The sequence below is a fragment of the Pocillopora damicornis genome, chromosome 14, assembly GCF_964200805.1.
Source record: "Pocillopora damicornis chromosome 14, jaPocDami1.2, whole genome shotgun sequence".
NCBI classification, from domain to species: Eukaryota; Metazoa; Cnidaria; class Anthozoa; order Scleractinia; family Pocilloporidae; genus Pocillopora; species Pocillopora damicornis.
In genome coordinates this window covers 8797585-8815932 of record NC_142683.1, presented here as the reverse complement: position 1 = coordinate 8815932, position 18348 = coordinate 8797585, and the positions used below count along the sequence as shown (strand labels likewise).

Here is an 18348-nt window from a genome sequence, read left to right as displayed (position 1 = left end):
TAACCAAGCGTATCCTTCGGTCATATTGACTTCTGCGGTATATTTATAATACAAGAGTATTAAAAGCATGTATAATCTGTGCAGGAATGTGTTGTTTCAACAGTAGTCGTGTTATCTCATTCAGGGAATCATTCACGCAATTTCAAACTTTACTTTCTTTTCAAAGTACGGTTTTTTTCCTGTTCTAATGAGGTCAGACTTTTCTAAGATAGTTTGGAACAGAAAAGTATAATCTTCACAATTTTCGTCTAGAAATCGAAGCTAACCGTTGAAAGTTGAGCTTAGCTTATTAAAATAAAGCTTCCCCCTCCACCCCGGCCAATGAACTGATCGAGATATTACATAGATAACCCAACAGCCGGCTTAGAATTCTGTTTTCCTCTTACTCAAGCGGTGAGGTGTATCATCTCTTCAGACAACAAATCACGAGGTTAGTGATTTTTCCTTCGTGGGGGAGTTACAACGTAACAGGAGCATTGGAAGACTTCTTGGCTTCAAATATTGGTTACTTATTAGACCGTTAAGTAAGTTAGTTTATCTGTCGCCGGCTTAATGCTAAACTTGGTTTAAATCCCCTTAAATGTCACCCTAAGAAGCTTCTCTATCCAAGGAAACACCGAGTGAAAATGACACGCAATGTAAGAAATTTTAAACCCGCCGCTGATAGACTTGTTTTCTAAGAACGCCATGGCATGATCACAGAATGGCGTTTACTTTCCCTGATTTACGCAGTTTTGGAAGGGGTATATCGTAAAATGGTCCTCACAATGAGTCGTGATGAAGAAAACAATCCTTCCTTTGAGATACTGAAAGATAAGAAGGTTTTGAGTACGGATCGGATTTGGACCTTTTTCAACTTAGTTAATGCCGTCAGATATGTCTAACACATAAACATGGTTGTCTCGTAGACTTGAAGGCCTTACGTTTAGTTGTTTTCCGCCTTCGGAACGAAAGTTCATGGACATACGATTATGAATGGTAATGTTTCAATTTTCCTTGGGAAATGAATAACCGTTTGGTGATTTATTTAAGGACTGAGGAGAAATTACTTACTTAGCCATAAGCTTAGTAAGAATTGATACACATTACATAAAATAACAAAATGTGAATGACTGTGATATGAAGAAGGAGTCCGAATCAACAGTGACAAGCGTTCAAATCATCCCGAATGACAAAAAATTGAACCGAACATACGTTGCACGACTAACTTTATATATCCTGGAGCGTCACCTTCAGCCTCGAGAGCGGTCAGTTTCCATATTGTAACTGTTAACGAGATTAAAGTCTATAAAATGAATAGCGACTTAGGAAAACTACACCGCATCCACGAATTATTATTGGAATGACCTAACCTACCGGACTGAAACCACACCTTTATAATCATTCTTTTGCCACCACTGCTACTGAAGATAAGAAGTAAATCACACATTTAAAAGGGCCAAGTTTGTATCGTAAATACTAAAAACTTCATGAAATTTAAATTGAACTTCCTAATCGACTATGATAACTAGTAATTTAATCACTCGTTTAATTTGGTGCAAGCAATAAATTTTAACTAGCTTGCGATTTAACTTTCCACAATTAGCATAAAACGACTGTTACGCATCGTATTGTTACACGAAATATCTGTTTGATCAAAGCAACGCTGACAGTTAAGGTGTATAAAATGAGCTGCCAAGAGGAACAAAACGGAGCTGAAAAGACTCGCAAAGAAGCCCTGAGAGATATCATGTGATTGTTGCTATTATTGTTATTACATGTAATATTATTATTGTTAATGTTACCATCATCGTCATTATATCATTGCCTCATCATTATTCCTATCATCTTCTTCATCAACATCGTCATAATCATATTTGCTACTATCAGTTAACATTATACGAACGTTGCAATTATGTGGACAGCAGACCTCCTTAATATATGGGAGTTGACTGCACATTGGTTTTCACTAACGAGATGAACAGTCTGCATTTTTCTAGAAGCAATAATAAACTTGTCTAAATCACAAGCAAAACAATTGGCAAAAAAAATTCGACAAACTTAAAGTTTTTTATTTAAAAATACAGCAAATAAAGAAACAAAGATACGAGGCAATAACGTTAAGTTTTTCAGAGAGAACTACAAGCCAAGCTTACTAGCCTAACTCTAGATCTTTCGGGAAAAATATTCCGACATGATTTAGCTATGTATATTAAGACCCTGACTTCTTCACTTTCACTAATTCTTTAAGTTTTTAGAGTCAAGAAAAACTCTCTACTTTAATACGATGCAACTATTGTGACGAAATTTTAAATGAATAATCATAAGTTGGAAATTGAATTCTGTGCTGTTACCATCCAGTAAGAGACAGGCTACCAGAGGGAAACAACATCCTAAATGAAAAATAAAAAGAATACATTTATGGACCAAAATTATAGGACTTAAGAGCACAATAAATACCAATTATTTGACCCTCCTAAAAAGCACTCTCACCGAAATAAAATGTCTAAGTGCACGCTAATTTTCCGATGCGAATGCCTAAAAATTTTGTATCCCATTTAGAGCGTTGTTTATCTCTCTTGAAGATCTGTGATTTACTTGGAAACGAGTACTCATTAAAGTGTTGGGGTTTGAGGTCTTCCGCTGTGGTTTGTGGCCTATGGACAACTTCTTTTGATCACAGATACCAAGCAAACTGATACTGACGAATTTGCTGATGGATTTTTCTGTTCGCAAAACATGGATGGAAACTATAAATCATGTATAGTACCTTCCTTCAAGTTCTGGGACATGTTTTACTGATGCTCCTATGCTTAGCATTAAGGCAAGTCTCTTACCTTGTGAATCCTATTCTTTAAATCGACGTAGGCTTTTTCGAGATCATCATTAATGATCACACTGTCAAAATTGCCAGGCTCTTCAGCTGAAATATGGGAAATAAAGAGCAATCAGTAGTTTGAGCTGGACCCAAACATGTGTCATATCTGTAAACAATCTTACATATGTCCCACAATCGCATAATAACCATAAAGATATCACGTTACAGAAACTGTGGACACTCCCATTTATTCGTCGACAGCCACCGTCTTGCAACTGGAAGAAATTTGCAGTTTTCTATGATAATAGTTCGATGATGAATTAGAAGTTTGTCTACATGTTCTCCTTGCTTTTTTGTGGTAAACGATTTTTTCAAGTTCGGAAATTAGTTTTGGACCTCAGCCAAGATCGTCTATCTGATGGAAATTTTCTCAGTATGCTGACTAACGCCTTATTGCCTCTGAGGGTCGTGAACTCTGAAGCCCAGTGTGCAGCTCTACAGTATGATCACTCAGGAAAATTATCATGTTGGTGACTAATGAGACGCAAACATGCATGTAAAAGCATTAAAAAGGTTCTTAAAAATGTTAGTAATGTTTGCATTCTTTCCGGTTTTGTTTTGTTTTAAAAGCTACTGTCTTAGTTATCGAAAAATAATATCTCGTTTGTACCCTTCAGATTGTGGCATCAAGGTTTTGTGCATTTTGTACAAGTGAGAGGCTATTCCTGATGTCGTTAACTTCAATTTCCCTGAAATATTTGTTTGTTCGAGACTGATTATACAAATCGAATTTTAAAGAAAAATTCCACTGTCTATTCTCATCTTGATCATTAAAACATGGTATCACAAATGCGCTTCGCGGTTTCTCTTTTGTTCAGCAACAAATTAACCTCTTGGTACTTCTCTTTGCATTCTGTGAGTTTTTTTTAGCCTGATTCACAGTCGTTTAGCTACTTTTTATATTCTTCTTTCACCTTAATCGCCCCTCTATATGATCTTTATTGCAAGGGCAAAGCAGGAGAACTAAAAACGACCTAAACAGCTGTAAATTAGCCTGAAATCTCACAAGATGCAAAGGAACAAACACAGGGGCGTGGTAAGTTTGTCTTTGAACAAGTTTATTTCAGGTACAGTAAAAACCCGTATATATGAACCCAGGGTTTTTCAAGTTAGCCTCCATAGGTTTTTCTATAAATAATGTTTACTCTCAATCACGTTCTTAATTTTTGTCTAAAGAAAACAACTTGTATTGGTGGGTGCGGGTGTGATACTGCGCTGTCTACCAGCTTTAGAGTGCCCTGCTCTACATGGTTAACTTGTATACACCGTCAAATATGTTGCACTGCTATGGATGTATTGATAGAACAGTATTGTGGTCTTACAACACTACCGGTGTTCTGGCTAGTTTCTGTTACTTTTGTATCGCATGCAATGTACTGTATCAAACTTGAATGAACTCTACATTCTTAAAATAAGAAGTTGCATTGAGATTTTTGCTTAGATGGTTCTTATGAGACAGGTGCTTAACTGCTTAACTGTTTTTAGCAATTAACAGGTTTTTAAATTTTAGGTTCTTATGTGAGGGTTTTTACCGTATTTTGGTTAAGGATGCGACCTTTCGATGTTCATTCCCATACAAAATCTTATGTTTCGCCCATTACGAAACGGAGACCTATTTACCGAGGCCCATTGTGCAAACCTTGGCTACCTGTGGTTTCACGTTTGAGAGGTAACATTGCTTCCTCGAGGCAGTTCCCTTTAGGCGGGATATCTTTTTGCCTTGTAAATAGCTTGCCTTGTAGCCTACGCGTAACAGTGCCTTCCCCGCTTCAGTTTCTCCTTGAAGGAGAGGGTAAGGCTACACGGAGGCTTCTTGTCCCGAAACTCAAATCAAGGTACTGACTGGCAATTTATATACTTGGCGAATTGAACTCAAGTGAACTAGTTATCGGAAGATGGTCATTAGTTCAGGGGTCGAAACAAAACAAAGGGTTAGTACATGCATGTTTCTTTCAGTCCTACCATAAGCTAGTTCCTTCCTCGCTGTAGCTAGTCTCCTTGAAAGCGAATCTTCTGTCTCTGTTCCTCGAGCACGAAGGCGTCTTTCCTACATCAACAACAACAACAACGATAATAAATCTTCTCGTATTGTTAACGACATCATCATACGAAAAATTGTTTCAGGATTAGTACTAAACATTAGTACAAACTCAAGATAAGTTACCAGTTCCTCTAATGTAGGTGTCTTAACAAAGAGATAATAACAATCCATGTCTGCTCTCTTCAAACTAATCACGCCCTGAAAATATAAAGACAAAAAATAAGCAAGCTGACGATCAATCTGAACTTCATGTTTAGTATATTGTTAACACGCCCTATGTTTGAATGCCAACCCTGGTGCCAAGCGACTCAACAAGACAAGTCGGGAGAGATTATCCACTTATCCACACATTAAGAAACCTATGCAATGATAAGCATTGCCCATTTCTAATTAAGTGCCAGTACATTTTGGCTGATTACCCCCCCCCCTCCCTCCATCCCAATCACCAATTTCCTCTGGTTCATCAATCGGTTTTTAGGGTAAATATACATTCTGTTCTTTCTACATAAAATTGTGATTGGCTTTTTCATAGTAATAAGTCAAAACACCTGTGCCTCTGGGCTAAGAGACTTCCCTTTAATTAGGGATAAAGGAGGCGAGAGGAGAGCTTCTGGTGGTTATTCCCAGGATGGTAGAAAAAAAAGCCTAGTTAACTATCGTGCATACAAAAAGAGGTACTGTGAAAGATCTGATATGCACCCCAGAGGCTTATTCACTCATTTCTTTGTGTGAAAAACCTACGCGGATAAAGGCTTTAATCTACAAAAGATTTTGTACAGAACAACAATACCGTTACTTTGTGCTTAGAGATAGAGGGAGGAGAAGGGCTAGAAGCTCTATGAACTTTGAATATCTAAAAGGAGGGTGGATTTACATGAATACAAAGAATATTTACTCAAACAAGCAGTATTGAAAGTCATATGACCCTTGCTCATCAAAGCTTTTCTTATCTCATTCTAAACTCCTGCCCTGTCACATAACAATGGTCTTAATTTCTTCTTTTGGTCACACCTGCATATCTATGTCCAGCAAGCAAACTTTGCCTTCATCCAAAACATCTTGTACTGCCTTTTTGCTTCAACAAGACAAATAGCAATAATAAATTTGAGTATTTATGGTGTGTTGCATCCTTGCCTTAAGATGCCATGGCCTGTGTGGGTTTGCTTCTTTTTAAAATTAGTCAGAGTCAAGAGGACATGATATTCTCCTGTTAGAGTAGATTAATTTACAAAGAAGAAAGATAACTGGGAGGTACTAAAAAGAAAAACTACTTACATAAGCTGCACTGAGTTTACATCTATCAAGAGGTAAAGTTACCAGTTATTTCAATTGAAACATGTCCCTTCTGTTGATAATCTATTCTGAGCAGGTTATATGTTGTTAGCCTCAAAGTCATCCTAAACAACTGATACATGACTAAAATGAAACACGCATGATTCCCTGTAACTCTGAGTTTCATGCTTACGCACTCATCAGACAGATTTAATTATGAGTGCGTAAGCATGAAACTCAGAGTTACAGGGAATCATGCGTGTTTCATTTTAGTCATTTTGAACTGTATTTTGCTCTACACTCGTGTGTATTGAGCACTTTCCAACAGCATTTGCTGCAATTTCCCACAACTGATACATGATAGTTTTGAAGGAATTGTATTTACAATTGAAAATTACATGTTGTTTCATTGTGAAATAAGACTCCCTGAAATGGAGAAAAAATTTAAATATTGGTATCCCATTACAACTCACCCCATAGAAAATAAAATGCAAGCTATATGAAATACATCTGCATCTGAGATGATCTTCTATAGCAATATGTTCACAAGCTAGTTTATGAGTTTCAACAAGCTATGCTCAAAAGCATCCAAATCATTTATTTCCTCCAACACCAAATAAAAGAGAAAATTACAATTACATTGTAGTGCAGGTTACAATCTGCCCACTATATTACCTAGTTCCATAAAGATTTTGATTGTAAACTGCTGACTCAATAAATTCACCAGCATTAATACTCTTCTGCATCACATTGCGATCAGTAAAGTGGTAATCTAAATGCAAAGAGAAAACTTACCTAGTCAAAGAGTGGATGATGTTAAAACAATATCAAAATAATTAGTTTATCCCTAACATGTTAAAAAACTGATCTGTTGTACTTATCACAGTAATAATCTCAAATAAATAGAATTTTAAAAACAAAACAAAACAAAACAAAACAAAAAAACCACATCAAAATTGTTGTGTACATCAATAATGTAAGGTGATTGCATTTGTTCCATCAAACTTTAAACCTTAGACCCTTTATAGAGTTTCATCATTTAAATGTACTGGGGCTCACCAAAGGTCTTTGATTTGTAATAGCTAATAAGAACACATCTGATTTCCCATGTTTGTATTCTGTAAAGGGCAATGGTAATACAGGATTAAATCTGTCACCAAGACTAAAACTTATACTTCATGAAGAAAATGTTCTTTTTGCAGTGTGCATTGGTTGGCCAGTGAAACTTATCACATTATACTCATGGAAAAACTAAAGGACAAAAGTATTTTACTTTCCTGAAAGACAACATATTCAAAAGTTGGACTAAATGTTCTTCTCCCCAACCCCCCCCTCCCCCCCCAAAAAAAATGGAAAAAAAAAATTAAAAAAAGGAAACAAGCCATTCCTGCTATGTGTTACCTTTTCCATCTATCTCCCCAGGTCGTGGATGTCTTGTAGTGTCTGAAAAACAATGGCACAAGAAATAATTTTCTATCAAAGAAAGAAAAACAGACTACCTTTGAACCATTCTAGAGAGTGAAGAAATAGCATCATACAAGATCACAAATTTAATAACAAGAGGGAGAGAGAAAAAGTAAACAAACAAACCTAGCTAGAAACCAGAAGCTCATATGCTTCTTTTGGAAACTCAATGTATCTGTAATAGAAGGAATCTATTACAAATGCTCACTTGCAGGGAGATTTTCCTTGTCTTACTTTTTTCAGAAACCAATTTTTAAAATTTTTTTTTTTTCGATCTATATGTCTCCCTACCATAATGAATAAAGGGTGAGCCATCTCTCCTACCAATGCCTACTTCAATGGCAAGCCACATTCATTTGCATACAGTAACCAATCACAAATACCTGTCACACTACATTACCACTGAAATCACAATATTCTGGAATAGCATATCAATGTTACCCAAATACCCCTACTTTCAACTTCTCTCCTCTAGCATTATGTTGCATTTTGTGTTCTTTAATTGAAACATTGAATAAAGGAGTTCTGTAGCAAACTGCATTTCAGTTTGAATTTCATTTCTAAATACATCCTTGAAAATGTAACCTATGTAAATGTTTCAGCCCATGTTTAAAAAATTTTGTAGTCAAAACCACATATTTCTTACGTGATATGGAGAAGCCAAACTTTGCAGGATAATCGTTCATCAACTTTTTTTTAAGAGTACTCTTGCCACAACCACTTGGACCAAACAAAACTAATGATCTGATTTTTCCAACTAATCAAGGGAAAAAGAGACAATTATATTTTTAGCAAAATTCAACAAAGAAAAACAGTACAGATGAGTAATACAAACACACAACCATGTACTTAATTTTGAAACAGTTTTTAACAGGTGGGTTCATAACTACAAAATCATTAAACTGATTTAAAAGTTCTAAAGAATTTTAAAAATACTTTTAAATCTCAAAGTGATAAAGAGCACAACTTCTATACAGAAATGCAAATCTGAACCAATGTTATCAAATTGTTTCCCACCAGTAATATGCAGATATCAAATTTCACTTTTTAAATATGTTCATGGCTGGATAGAGTTGATTCTAGATTGATCATAGCTATGATTATCATAAAAATATTGATACTTCTAATAATTGCCTTATTAACATAAAAGTGCTGTTACAAAACATGCCAAGAAAAATACAAGAAATGACTTAAAGCAGTTAAAAGACTGGGCTTAAAAATGAAAAACTGTTACACTAATAAAACTGAAAAAAAATTTTCATTTGAAAAAAATTCAATCAAAATAGGTTGCTTAGTCTCATGTAAGACCTAATTTAACCTTCAATGAGACCCTGTAAGATAATCCCTCAATTAGGGTCTTTCAAATAAATCACACCGATCAAAATATTAACAATAATGTTACAATAGATCTCATGGAGAATGGACATTACTTAGTATTATTATTTAGTATTGCTGACTTTGATTACAGCATGGCTGCACAAACATAACAATTGATAAGAAGATAATATCATCCTTTAACAACCCCTCTTTTAACCCACACAAGGTTGCAAGTGTTTCCTATTTTCCTTACTCTGTAAAGGTATGATATGTTATCAAACAAATTTAAAAGAGGAGAGAAGACAGAGGAAAGTGACTATTGTAAATGGTCTATAAGAGTGAAATCAGAGCTTTCACTCTAGAACCAACTTTATTCTATTGTCTCTTTTGTTCCTAACACCTGCAGCTACAGAGAAAGAGAGATGCTGTTTTGATATGGTTGCTTGTGTACTTGACAAAAAACCATTGAAATAGTCATTTCATTTAAATGATTTTCCAACTTCTTTATATGACTATATTGCTTTCAAAATCCAACACAGGTGAAGTTCTTCCACTGCTATTTCTGATTTTTTACTAAAAGGTCTCCAATTTGAAATTTTGACAAATAGCTTCTACACCAACCTCAATATAAAAGTAAAGTGAGTAAACTGATTTTAACCAGTTTCCTATAGTAAAAACCCAGTGGTGCAATTACAAGAAATAAGTGACATTTCATCTTGTAAAGTGGTACTTTACTACAAAAACAGTGGGAAGTTTTTAAATTCACCACATCTTGTTGAAATCATTAGTTACTACATGCTCTCATAACTACTGAAAACTGCATCAGAAAAATTTCTTAGAGAACAACGAAAGCCGCTGCTTTAAATTTTAACACCAAGTTAAATTCACCTGATTTAGAACTTGATCCCAATATGTGAACAAGAAAAATGGGTCTCAAAAAGTACCAGGACTTCATACAATGATTCACTTTTGCACAATAATTTGCCTCAAATTTGATACGGTTTCACAATTTGGTAAAAAATAACCAGATATAGGATACGGAATTCAATAATTCAAACTTTAAATAAAAACTATTCCTGATTGAAGCTTATTCACATTGTCCAATAATTTCTTTACATACATCACTTGCTGAAGTAAAAAAAATACTTGCTGTTGTACGTAAAGAAAGATCCCTGTTCGTTGATTTGTCACAGTTTCCGTTGTACAAATTCCTTCGATAGATTCTTCCTCTTTGCGTTCTGCCAAGTTTCCTGCTGTAAAATTTCGACCTAACAGACAGTTCAAAATCTCGTCATTCTGAAACGTCGCTGTGTTCTACTAAAGCTTTCAAGACTTGGCTCACCAAGACAACAGTGTGGTCAATGGTATGGCTACCGAGCAATCGAATGCGATTTGTCTTTTTCATAAGTTTTGTTTTTGTTTTTTGTTTTTATTTTTGGCCTTTTTCTCGTAAATTGCCTACTGAACACCAAGGAGGAGGTTTTCTACCACTGGCATCTAGTACAAGGTAAACTATAATATTAATTCCATTTAGGAAGCAATGTTTTAAATTACCGTGGTACAAATAAGTTTTTGAACAATCAACAACGTGAAAAGTGAAGCAACAATGTGCACGGTGCAATTTACGGTCATCGCCAAGAGGAAAAGAAGGAATAAGAAAAATTAAATGTAAACTGTATTTCCGGCAGATTGTTTCTGACTATTGAACAATCACTGTCGATTGATGAGTGATCTGTTGATCTGCTATTTACCTTTTCCGGCATCTCTGTGGCCTAGTGAAATGTTAGGACTTACCTGACATTATAAGGGAAGAGAGCACTGTCAAAATCCACGCGCACAACTCTTGTAGCCCTTACTCTTTCCAGGATGATATAGTTATTTACTTCTAACCTTAAAAAAAATCTTCAGAGGATTAAAATAACATCATGTAATCATCATTGAACTGTCCTTTGCACTATGTCGGAAGCCGGTCGGGCATCAAGCTCGTTCTCAGTGTCTCTCTTCATTCTGACTACACTCACAGGCGACATTCAATTTAGGATGAGTCAGTCAGTCTCTTATTATACACATCCTTCTACAGTCTTGACATCTGTTCTACAAAAAGAACCTGTCCTCACAACAATTATTGTTTCCAATCCTTTCAGCTAATTAGTGGGTGTATTATTACATTCACCTGGATCATTGTCGCGCTCCGAAAAGAATAGGAGCTTTTAGTTTATAAATACAGATATGTATAATTACTCGAAATAACACGTCAAGCAGTGTATATAACTGGAAAATAACAACATGATACTGCGAGATATAACCTAATTTGGCGTCGCTCTGTTTTTATAGGCTGTATTTCGAAAATCTCTCGATCAGTTACTTTCCATGCTGAAGGCTATACCTCGATCTCAGCCAATCAGGTCACGGATATCAAACATGTGGTCGCACTGAAGAGATGTCTACATTACATGCAGAAGAACAAAGGAAATGGTAATACAAGAGGCAAAAGGAAGGTTTGAACTCAGATAATTCTTTTCAAATAACATTTTCCTCTATTTTCATTCTAAAGAAGAACATCTTTGGGCGAGTCTATCACCATGTCTCTGCTGTATCTGTTATTTGGATCTGGATAGTACATCAAATTCAACACATTTCGTTTGACTTCAGTTAGGACATATGTATAGCTAGTCATCGGGATTCAAGAGAAGGAGTAAAATGAAATCAAATACGACATATAGGAACAATATCAGTCTAATTTACTTTGATACAGTGCCTTACAAATCTTGGTCAAATTACGTCAACTAAACGCTTGGCTGACTTTGTGTTTAAATTCTATCTTCTCATGACGTTATGATTACCAGGGAGATAAACGTAATGCCCAGTCTCTATGTTGTTATTTTATTAAGGTCAGTCAGTATAGTTATTCCTATCTTAGCCTGCGAGCTGTGGCAGAACCCTCTGAGCATTAAAATCCGAAAAGTTGGTTCCTCCTCAGGAAAATCGTATTTTACAACTCTTTTGAATTACTTTGGAGTCTCCCAAACACATAATGAATCTCCTATGTCTCTCGTGCAGTTTGCCAAGTTTCACGGAGGTACATCTGCGTTTGCTTTTTATAAATCGGGTAGAATTTCTCGTCAGAAAATTGTGAATTTCTTTTTAGAACGTATAATGATGATTTCCTTGACGCTTTTGCTGTTAAAGAGCAATAATTCTTAAGAACTGCAACTGTGTCTCATCAAACTTTTATGTATGTATTCGTTCTTTTCTGTCTCTGAGGCTCACAAACATTTTTTAAAGGTAATTTACCAACACATGAGGTTACACAGCTGTGGTATGTATATTCAGGAGTTTACAATCTCTTAGTATATTATGTTGGTTTGGCACACAACCCTGGTTTGCTATTTTAGTTTTCTTAATTGATGGCACTTCTCTTCTATATTATACTTTATGGACAATTTGGATCAAGCAGGATAAGGCAATGATCAATTTTCAGGGAATTACTTTGGGAAATATCATAAGGAAGGGACAAACTGTACTCTTTTCCTTACTGAAGTATTATCAATATCCTTTGGAATGTGCTCACAATGACACTGATGACTCTCTCATATATCTGAGGGGAATTGTTTGAGAACGAAAGGTCTTCTGATGATGAGCTAGCTCAGATATTTTGCTTCAGTTGACAAGAGGAGAAAAAGCTACCCTACCTCTCATTGTCAACCATGGCAATCTAAATTTGACGGGTATCAGACAACTGCTGAGGAAGTCCAAGGTAAACTTCAATTCGTATTTTCAAAGTGTATTATGAACCATAACATTGTTTTCAGTCACTAAACGAGAACTAGCAACAAAATTGCGAAAGTTTTCTCGTAAAAGGTCACAAGTAGTGGCATCAAAGCAAATTTCGAGTGATTTCATGCCGTTGCATAAGTTACATCTCTTAGTACAATTTGTAGTATCTGAGTGTAACTGAATATAACTGAGCTGCAAGCCGCTCAAAAAAATTTTAGATTCGCGAGCTCCAGTGCTTTTTTGAAATGGCAAGCTATTAGTGCCTCTTGATGTGTGCTGCACAAGTGCGTATACAGTACATGCCAATTTAGGATCATTGTCATGAAACAGAGTACATCGAATGGTAATCTCAATATCTTTCTAAGTATCAATATAATTTATTTCCAAGCTTCATAGAAATATGAGAAAATCACACCAAATATAAAATACATCATAGCTTTACAACATTTCAAATTTTGTAGTTAAGCTCACAGCAACCCTTACGCTAAAATATTCATTGGAAAACCTGTGGTGTATTCAATAAATATTTGGAATAAAACAGAATAGGAAAAAGCACTATAAAGATTCCTAAAACGGCAGGTAAGTGATTGTTATGAGAGAGCCCTGTATTTCGTGTTCATTTGTGACCCTCACCCTCCACGTGAAAACGTGCACTTAAGTAAACGCACGGCCACGCGAGTCACGAAACGGCGCGCGAGGCTTTTCAAAAATTTGCCAATATGCGCATATGTAAGCCTGGCGATTTAAGTGAAAGATGAAGTGCCAATCGGAAGATCGTAGGTTTGACTCCTATCTGGAGCATTCGGAGTTTTCCCTTTTTCCGAGTATGCCTGTATCTTTCTCTGAAAACATCGCCTTCGGCGGTAACTTTTGTTTGGCCTTGTTTTAAGCAGTGTATGACACTCTCAGTGTGTCTTACGGCACGTGCTAAAAGGCACGCGTGCTACATGATACGAGTACAAAGAGACTTGTGTGGGACGTGGCACTCAGAACAGCCCACTTGCACTCTCGACTGCAGGTATGAATAACGACTCGAGTTTTACTTGCGTGACAAGACATTGTGAGAAAGCTGCGTAACCATATTGGAAAGAACAAAAATCATCTTGCCGAACCCGTAAAACTCGGTATCAAACTAAACTTAGGGAATTATAGTTTGCTATCGAGAACTAAGTCAGATTTCTTTTGCTGTAAATTTTCAAAGCGATCGGCTGCACCACCTACTAACTACTGGACTGGTACTAGATTGGTAGTGTTTCAGAATCATTCCACGCGCGTTTGAACACCTGTGCTTAAGACATAAAACTGTGATAAAATTTTTCTTCGTGCTCGTCCGTGCAAACATAGGTCAACATAACGACAACATTTGTGTTGATTAAGTGGTCTTTTCAGCATTCGGAATTTCACTCCAATTTATTTCTCTTTGGTGTTGATGTTGACTGAAGTAGTTGAATTATTCACAAACTACTTTCAAAGTGATTTACAAGAGGCACGAATACGCGCTTGATGAGGGAAATTTTTTTTCACAACGTAATTGTCGCCATTTTATTGCCTGAAAGGTGGTAGAATGAAACAATAATTTGAATGGCATACTTACTATCAAACTCAACTGAAAATTGTGAGCACGTTTTTTCCGTCTTCAAGGGCCTTATATCACTTCCTGGTGCGCTTTTTTGCCGACTTCAGTAGGCTGTGTGACATTTTACACTCCAATGATAGTATTGTTCCTCTTGACACGCGCCCCTGTTTTTAAGGTGCATTAGAAACAAAAGAAAATTCGATAAGTCGTGCCATCGGTCACACCGCTCAGGAGCCACCGTGTCCTTTCACCCATTCCCTATTATTTAGCGTGTCATTTTACCGTGCCCGTGCGTACGTCTTAAAATACGTTCCTATGGAGAGTTGATAATGCTTTTCTTGACTTTTAATAGGTAAAAATCTTCGTTCTATTAGAGTTTTCCTGCCAAGGAATGCTGGAGAAATGAAATTCTTACACTGAAAACCAGATGTATTAAAGTTTACAAGGCAACCAGGTGGACAATCAGACATGGTTTGATGCTACTTTGGTTTAAAGATTTAATGAATGTGACCGAGAAGTTACAATCCATAGACCCAACGTATCGACACTCCTGTCTGGTGCCTTCATCAGGGGTGAGCTAAGAATTATTATTATTATTATTATTATTATTATTAATTATAATTAGATTAGAATTATCTCAGCCAATTGTATGGTTAGTTAGGAATGTGTGCTCCGACAAACCTGAATTTTCTTTTTGTCTAAAGAAGACAACTTTTTGATGCTCTTTCAAACGTGTACCAATATTAGTACTCGTGATTACAGTCATTGTACGGAATAGAATAAATAGCATCGGTTCGTTGTTCTTTCGTGACAGGATCCTTAGGTTTGGCAAAAATATGCCCTAGATTCTGTGCTAGAATTTCAGAACTGCCAATACTCTTCGCTTTTTCACCTCTGTTGCCAAAGTCATTTCTTGTTCCCAACTTAATTGTGTCTTACATATCAAACCTAATCCTGACACCAGGTCTCTCCAGAGGCAACATTGGCATATTTCCGTCATTCCCCTGCAGTCCACGCGGAGGCCAAGTTCATTTCCATTTCATACATGTCCTTGTAGTAAAAAATTTTGGTCTTCTGAGTGGACGCTTCCCATTCTGTCAATTCGTCGTAGTGCCCATCTAGCAGGGGATACTGCCTTCATGACCGTTCATCGTTCATTTTACGTACATCGCAAAAACAAGAAGGGTAGCGACAATAAAGGAATTCCCCTTTGATTGGGTGCTTTCATGATACCTCACGGATATGGTGCAGGAATTTCATGCGGAAATTGTGGGATTTGCGTACTTAATGTAGGCGGTCGAGGTCTCATGGTCACATACATATCTCACGTATATTTATCTGAAAGCGTAAAATAACTCATTGTCAACACTGTCTCGGACACCAACCAAGGGCGTGGCCGGCTTTTCGACTTGTTGTCGGTCTGTTCCCTACGAAAGTTAATTTTTTTCCAATATTTTGTAGAGTCATATTATAAAAATTAGAAAAATTAGAGTCATATTACAAAAATTGTAGGCCCGGGACTACAGGCCTATAGACTGGTTCGGTCCCCACTACCAATAGGTGGGCTTCTATTGCTCTCATAATGTAGGTAAGGCTGCGAGGTTGACTTTTTCCTTATCCTTCCCTATTTCATAACTCTCTGGCTTTTTCATCAGTCAGCGGCACAACCTTAACCATTTCTGTGTTTTGACTGGTTCAGACACTTAACTTATACGTAGCCTTAAACGTGGAAAGCCTAAGGTCCAGATGAATATGGTGGTTATCCCGTGGGACGCAGAACACTTGTAAGATTACCTGTCAAAAACAAGAAAAAGAATGTTTAAATCTAAAATTTCGGATATGTTAATTGTCCAAGGGTTGTCTGAGATTTGTATTTCTCTCTTCCGAAAATGGTACTCTTATTGGGGCGCAGTCTCCTTTCACGGTCGAGTATAAAGTACTCTCGATTGACATTTTTGTATCCTGAAACTTCATGACTTCAGGTACTAAACCAAAAGCATTACCTTGGCCGCGAAAAAACTGAGTTCAACATTTATATCGCTTTTGCCTCCTAAGACACTTAATAATAATAATATTTATACAAGATAACCCCGTCAGTGTAATAAGCAATAGTATCAAAGGAGGTCCTGTTATTAGAGTATGTACGTAAAAATACCAAGGTCTAGAAGATAAAAATTAACTACCAATTTTCACACGGCCGAAAAACATATAAAAGAAGTATAAGTCTACAATCCTTTGATTAAATATGGCGCGGAAGACCGTTAAATTCCATCGTACCAATGAAATAAAAAGATCTCTCGGTAGCATCTACGTTGACTTTCAGAATGCGAATGCCATTACAGCATCTTGTCAAAACGGTGTGTCCAGAGGCATTATAATGAAAAATAATGGATAAAGTCGTACTGAACCAACTAGGCAATTCCTGGTTAACAAGACAGTGTGAAGTTTACGCCTATCAATCAAGGGTACGAGACCCAAAGTAGCATTCAGTTCTTTAGTATCGAGACTATAATTTGGAAAAATTAACTTTGCATCTCTATGCTGTAGTCTCTCGAGGGGAACAGAATTGATTTTTCCACATCCGTGCCAAGCTACATCACAGTAGTCCAAAATAGGTAAAATAATCGTCTTACAGAGGCGTTCAGCTGCAGCTATGGGAATAGAGATTCTCAGAAGCATAAAAACACCCAATTTCCTCGAGACCTTGATGACTACATGCTTAATATGGTTGTTCAAACTCAAGTGCTTATCAATTATGACTCCAAGATATTTGAAAGAATCAGATTCCGTAAAAGTAAGGAGATCTTTTACAGGATAAGATTACATTCCCCTGCCGCTTTATCCTTTGATGTGAGCCATGAATTACATATTCGGTTTAGCTCATATTCATAAAAAGCTTATTTTCTTGCACCCACGAAGAAATACGTTTGATACCAGTGTTAAGGCTTGCTTCTAGTTCAATAGCAGTTTTAGCGGCAAAAAATGCACTGAATCGTCAGCATGCAGTAGAACTTGTGGAAAACAATTACAAGAGGGCATATCATTTATGCAAAATGAAAAGAGCTGGGTGCCCCAAAATTGATCCTTGAGGAACGCCAGAAGTTATATCGAGGGGCGTGGAAAAAACTTTGTCGACCGCTACACGTTGGGATCGGCCTTGCAAAGAACTGGAAAAGCAAAGAAAAGTCTTGTCACAAACGCCATATCTCTGTAGCTTGTTTAGAAGGATATAGTGGTCTATGGTATCGAATGCCTTCTTCGGGTCAATGAAGACCGCCCCAGTGAGAAGACCATTATCCATGTATGTACGGTTTTCATCCACAAAAAAGGTGACAGCTGTTTCAGCGAAGAAATTCTTGCTGAAGCGAGATTGATAGGGCGACAAAAGATTGTTAGCGTTTAAATAACCAAACAATTGAAGATAGACGACTTTCTCAGCGAATTTGGAAATTACTGGTAGAATAGAAATTGGGCGAGAGTTATCCATTTCTAGCTATTTCTTCCCTGTTACCAGACTTGAATAACGGCGCAAGTCTTCCAGCCGGCCGGCATCACTCCATATGGAAAAGAAAGTTTAATTATGAGAGTCAAGCACTCCGAAATAACTGGGGCTCCGTCCTTAAGCAAGCGTGCAGGAATGTTGTCTAGTCCAGTAGCTTTGTTCGTTTTTAGCTTTTTTAACATTGTAAACAACTTTAGGTCTTACTGGACTTCGCTCGAAGGTTTTGTTTCTAAAAGGAGCTTCAGAACTTAGCAACGGTGATTGCCGTCACTGGTAAGATATAGACGATCCTTGAGATAATTTTTCACTGATTGTCCACAGCGTTTCTCAAGCGTTTTTTAACTTATCGTATCACTGCAAACAATATGTTATCAAATAGAATAAAAAAGAAGATAAGGTTTGAGCTTGGTGAAGAAATAGAGAAAGATTTTTTTCGTCTTGTTACGAGCGCGGAACAAAAAAAAAAGAATTAAGAAATAGGAAATCTTTCTTATTCTATTTACAAACATGACGCTATCGACATCGCTGGTCCTTGCAGTATG

At 36.7% G+C, this 18348-nt stretch overlaps 1 protein-coding gene across 2 annotated transcripts; it reads right to left on the bottom strand.

Annotated features, from left to right (window-relative positions):
• Positions 1 to 990: 990 nt before the first annotated feature.
• LOC113675742 (guanylate kinase) lies at positions 991 to 10884 on the bottom strand. Of its 2 annotated transcripts, XM_089193080.1 has the most exons (10): positions 10746 to 10856; positions 10068 to 10219; positions 8281 to 8391; positions 7572 to 7613; positions 6846 to 6942; positions 5910 to 5973; positions 5022 to 5096; positions 4820 to 4904; positions 2817 to 2902; positions 991 to 2372 (listed from the first exon to the last, which is right to left on the bottom strand). In XM_089193080.1, exons 3-10 carry the CDS (start codon positions 8318 to 8320, stop codon positions 2352 to 2354), a joined length of 510 nt encoding a protein of 169 aa, XP_089049206.1. In that variant the 5' UTR covers positions 8321 to 8391; positions 10068 to 10219; positions 10746 to 10856; the 3' UTR covers positions 991 to 2351. The 2 variants fall into 2 exon arrangements, with proteins under 2 accessions (XP_089049206.1, XP_027048135.2); XM_027192334.2 differs by lacking the exon at positions 10068 to 10219 and having other exon boundaries at positions 10746 to 10884.
• Positions 10885 to 18348: the final 7464 nt, after the last annotated feature.

Bases quoted from the DNA above. Each gene is read 5' to 3' on its own strand.
- LOC113675742 (XM_027192334.2), bottom strand. The intron at 5,974-6,845 runs GTAATATAGTGG...GTCTTGTTGAAG, and splicing joins CAAAATCTTTATGGAACTAG to CAAAAAGGCAGTACAAGATG. The intron at 2,373-2,816 runs GTAAGAGACTTG...TTTTTCATTTAG, and splicing joins TAAAGAATAGGATTCACAAG to GATGTTGTTTCCCTCTGGTA.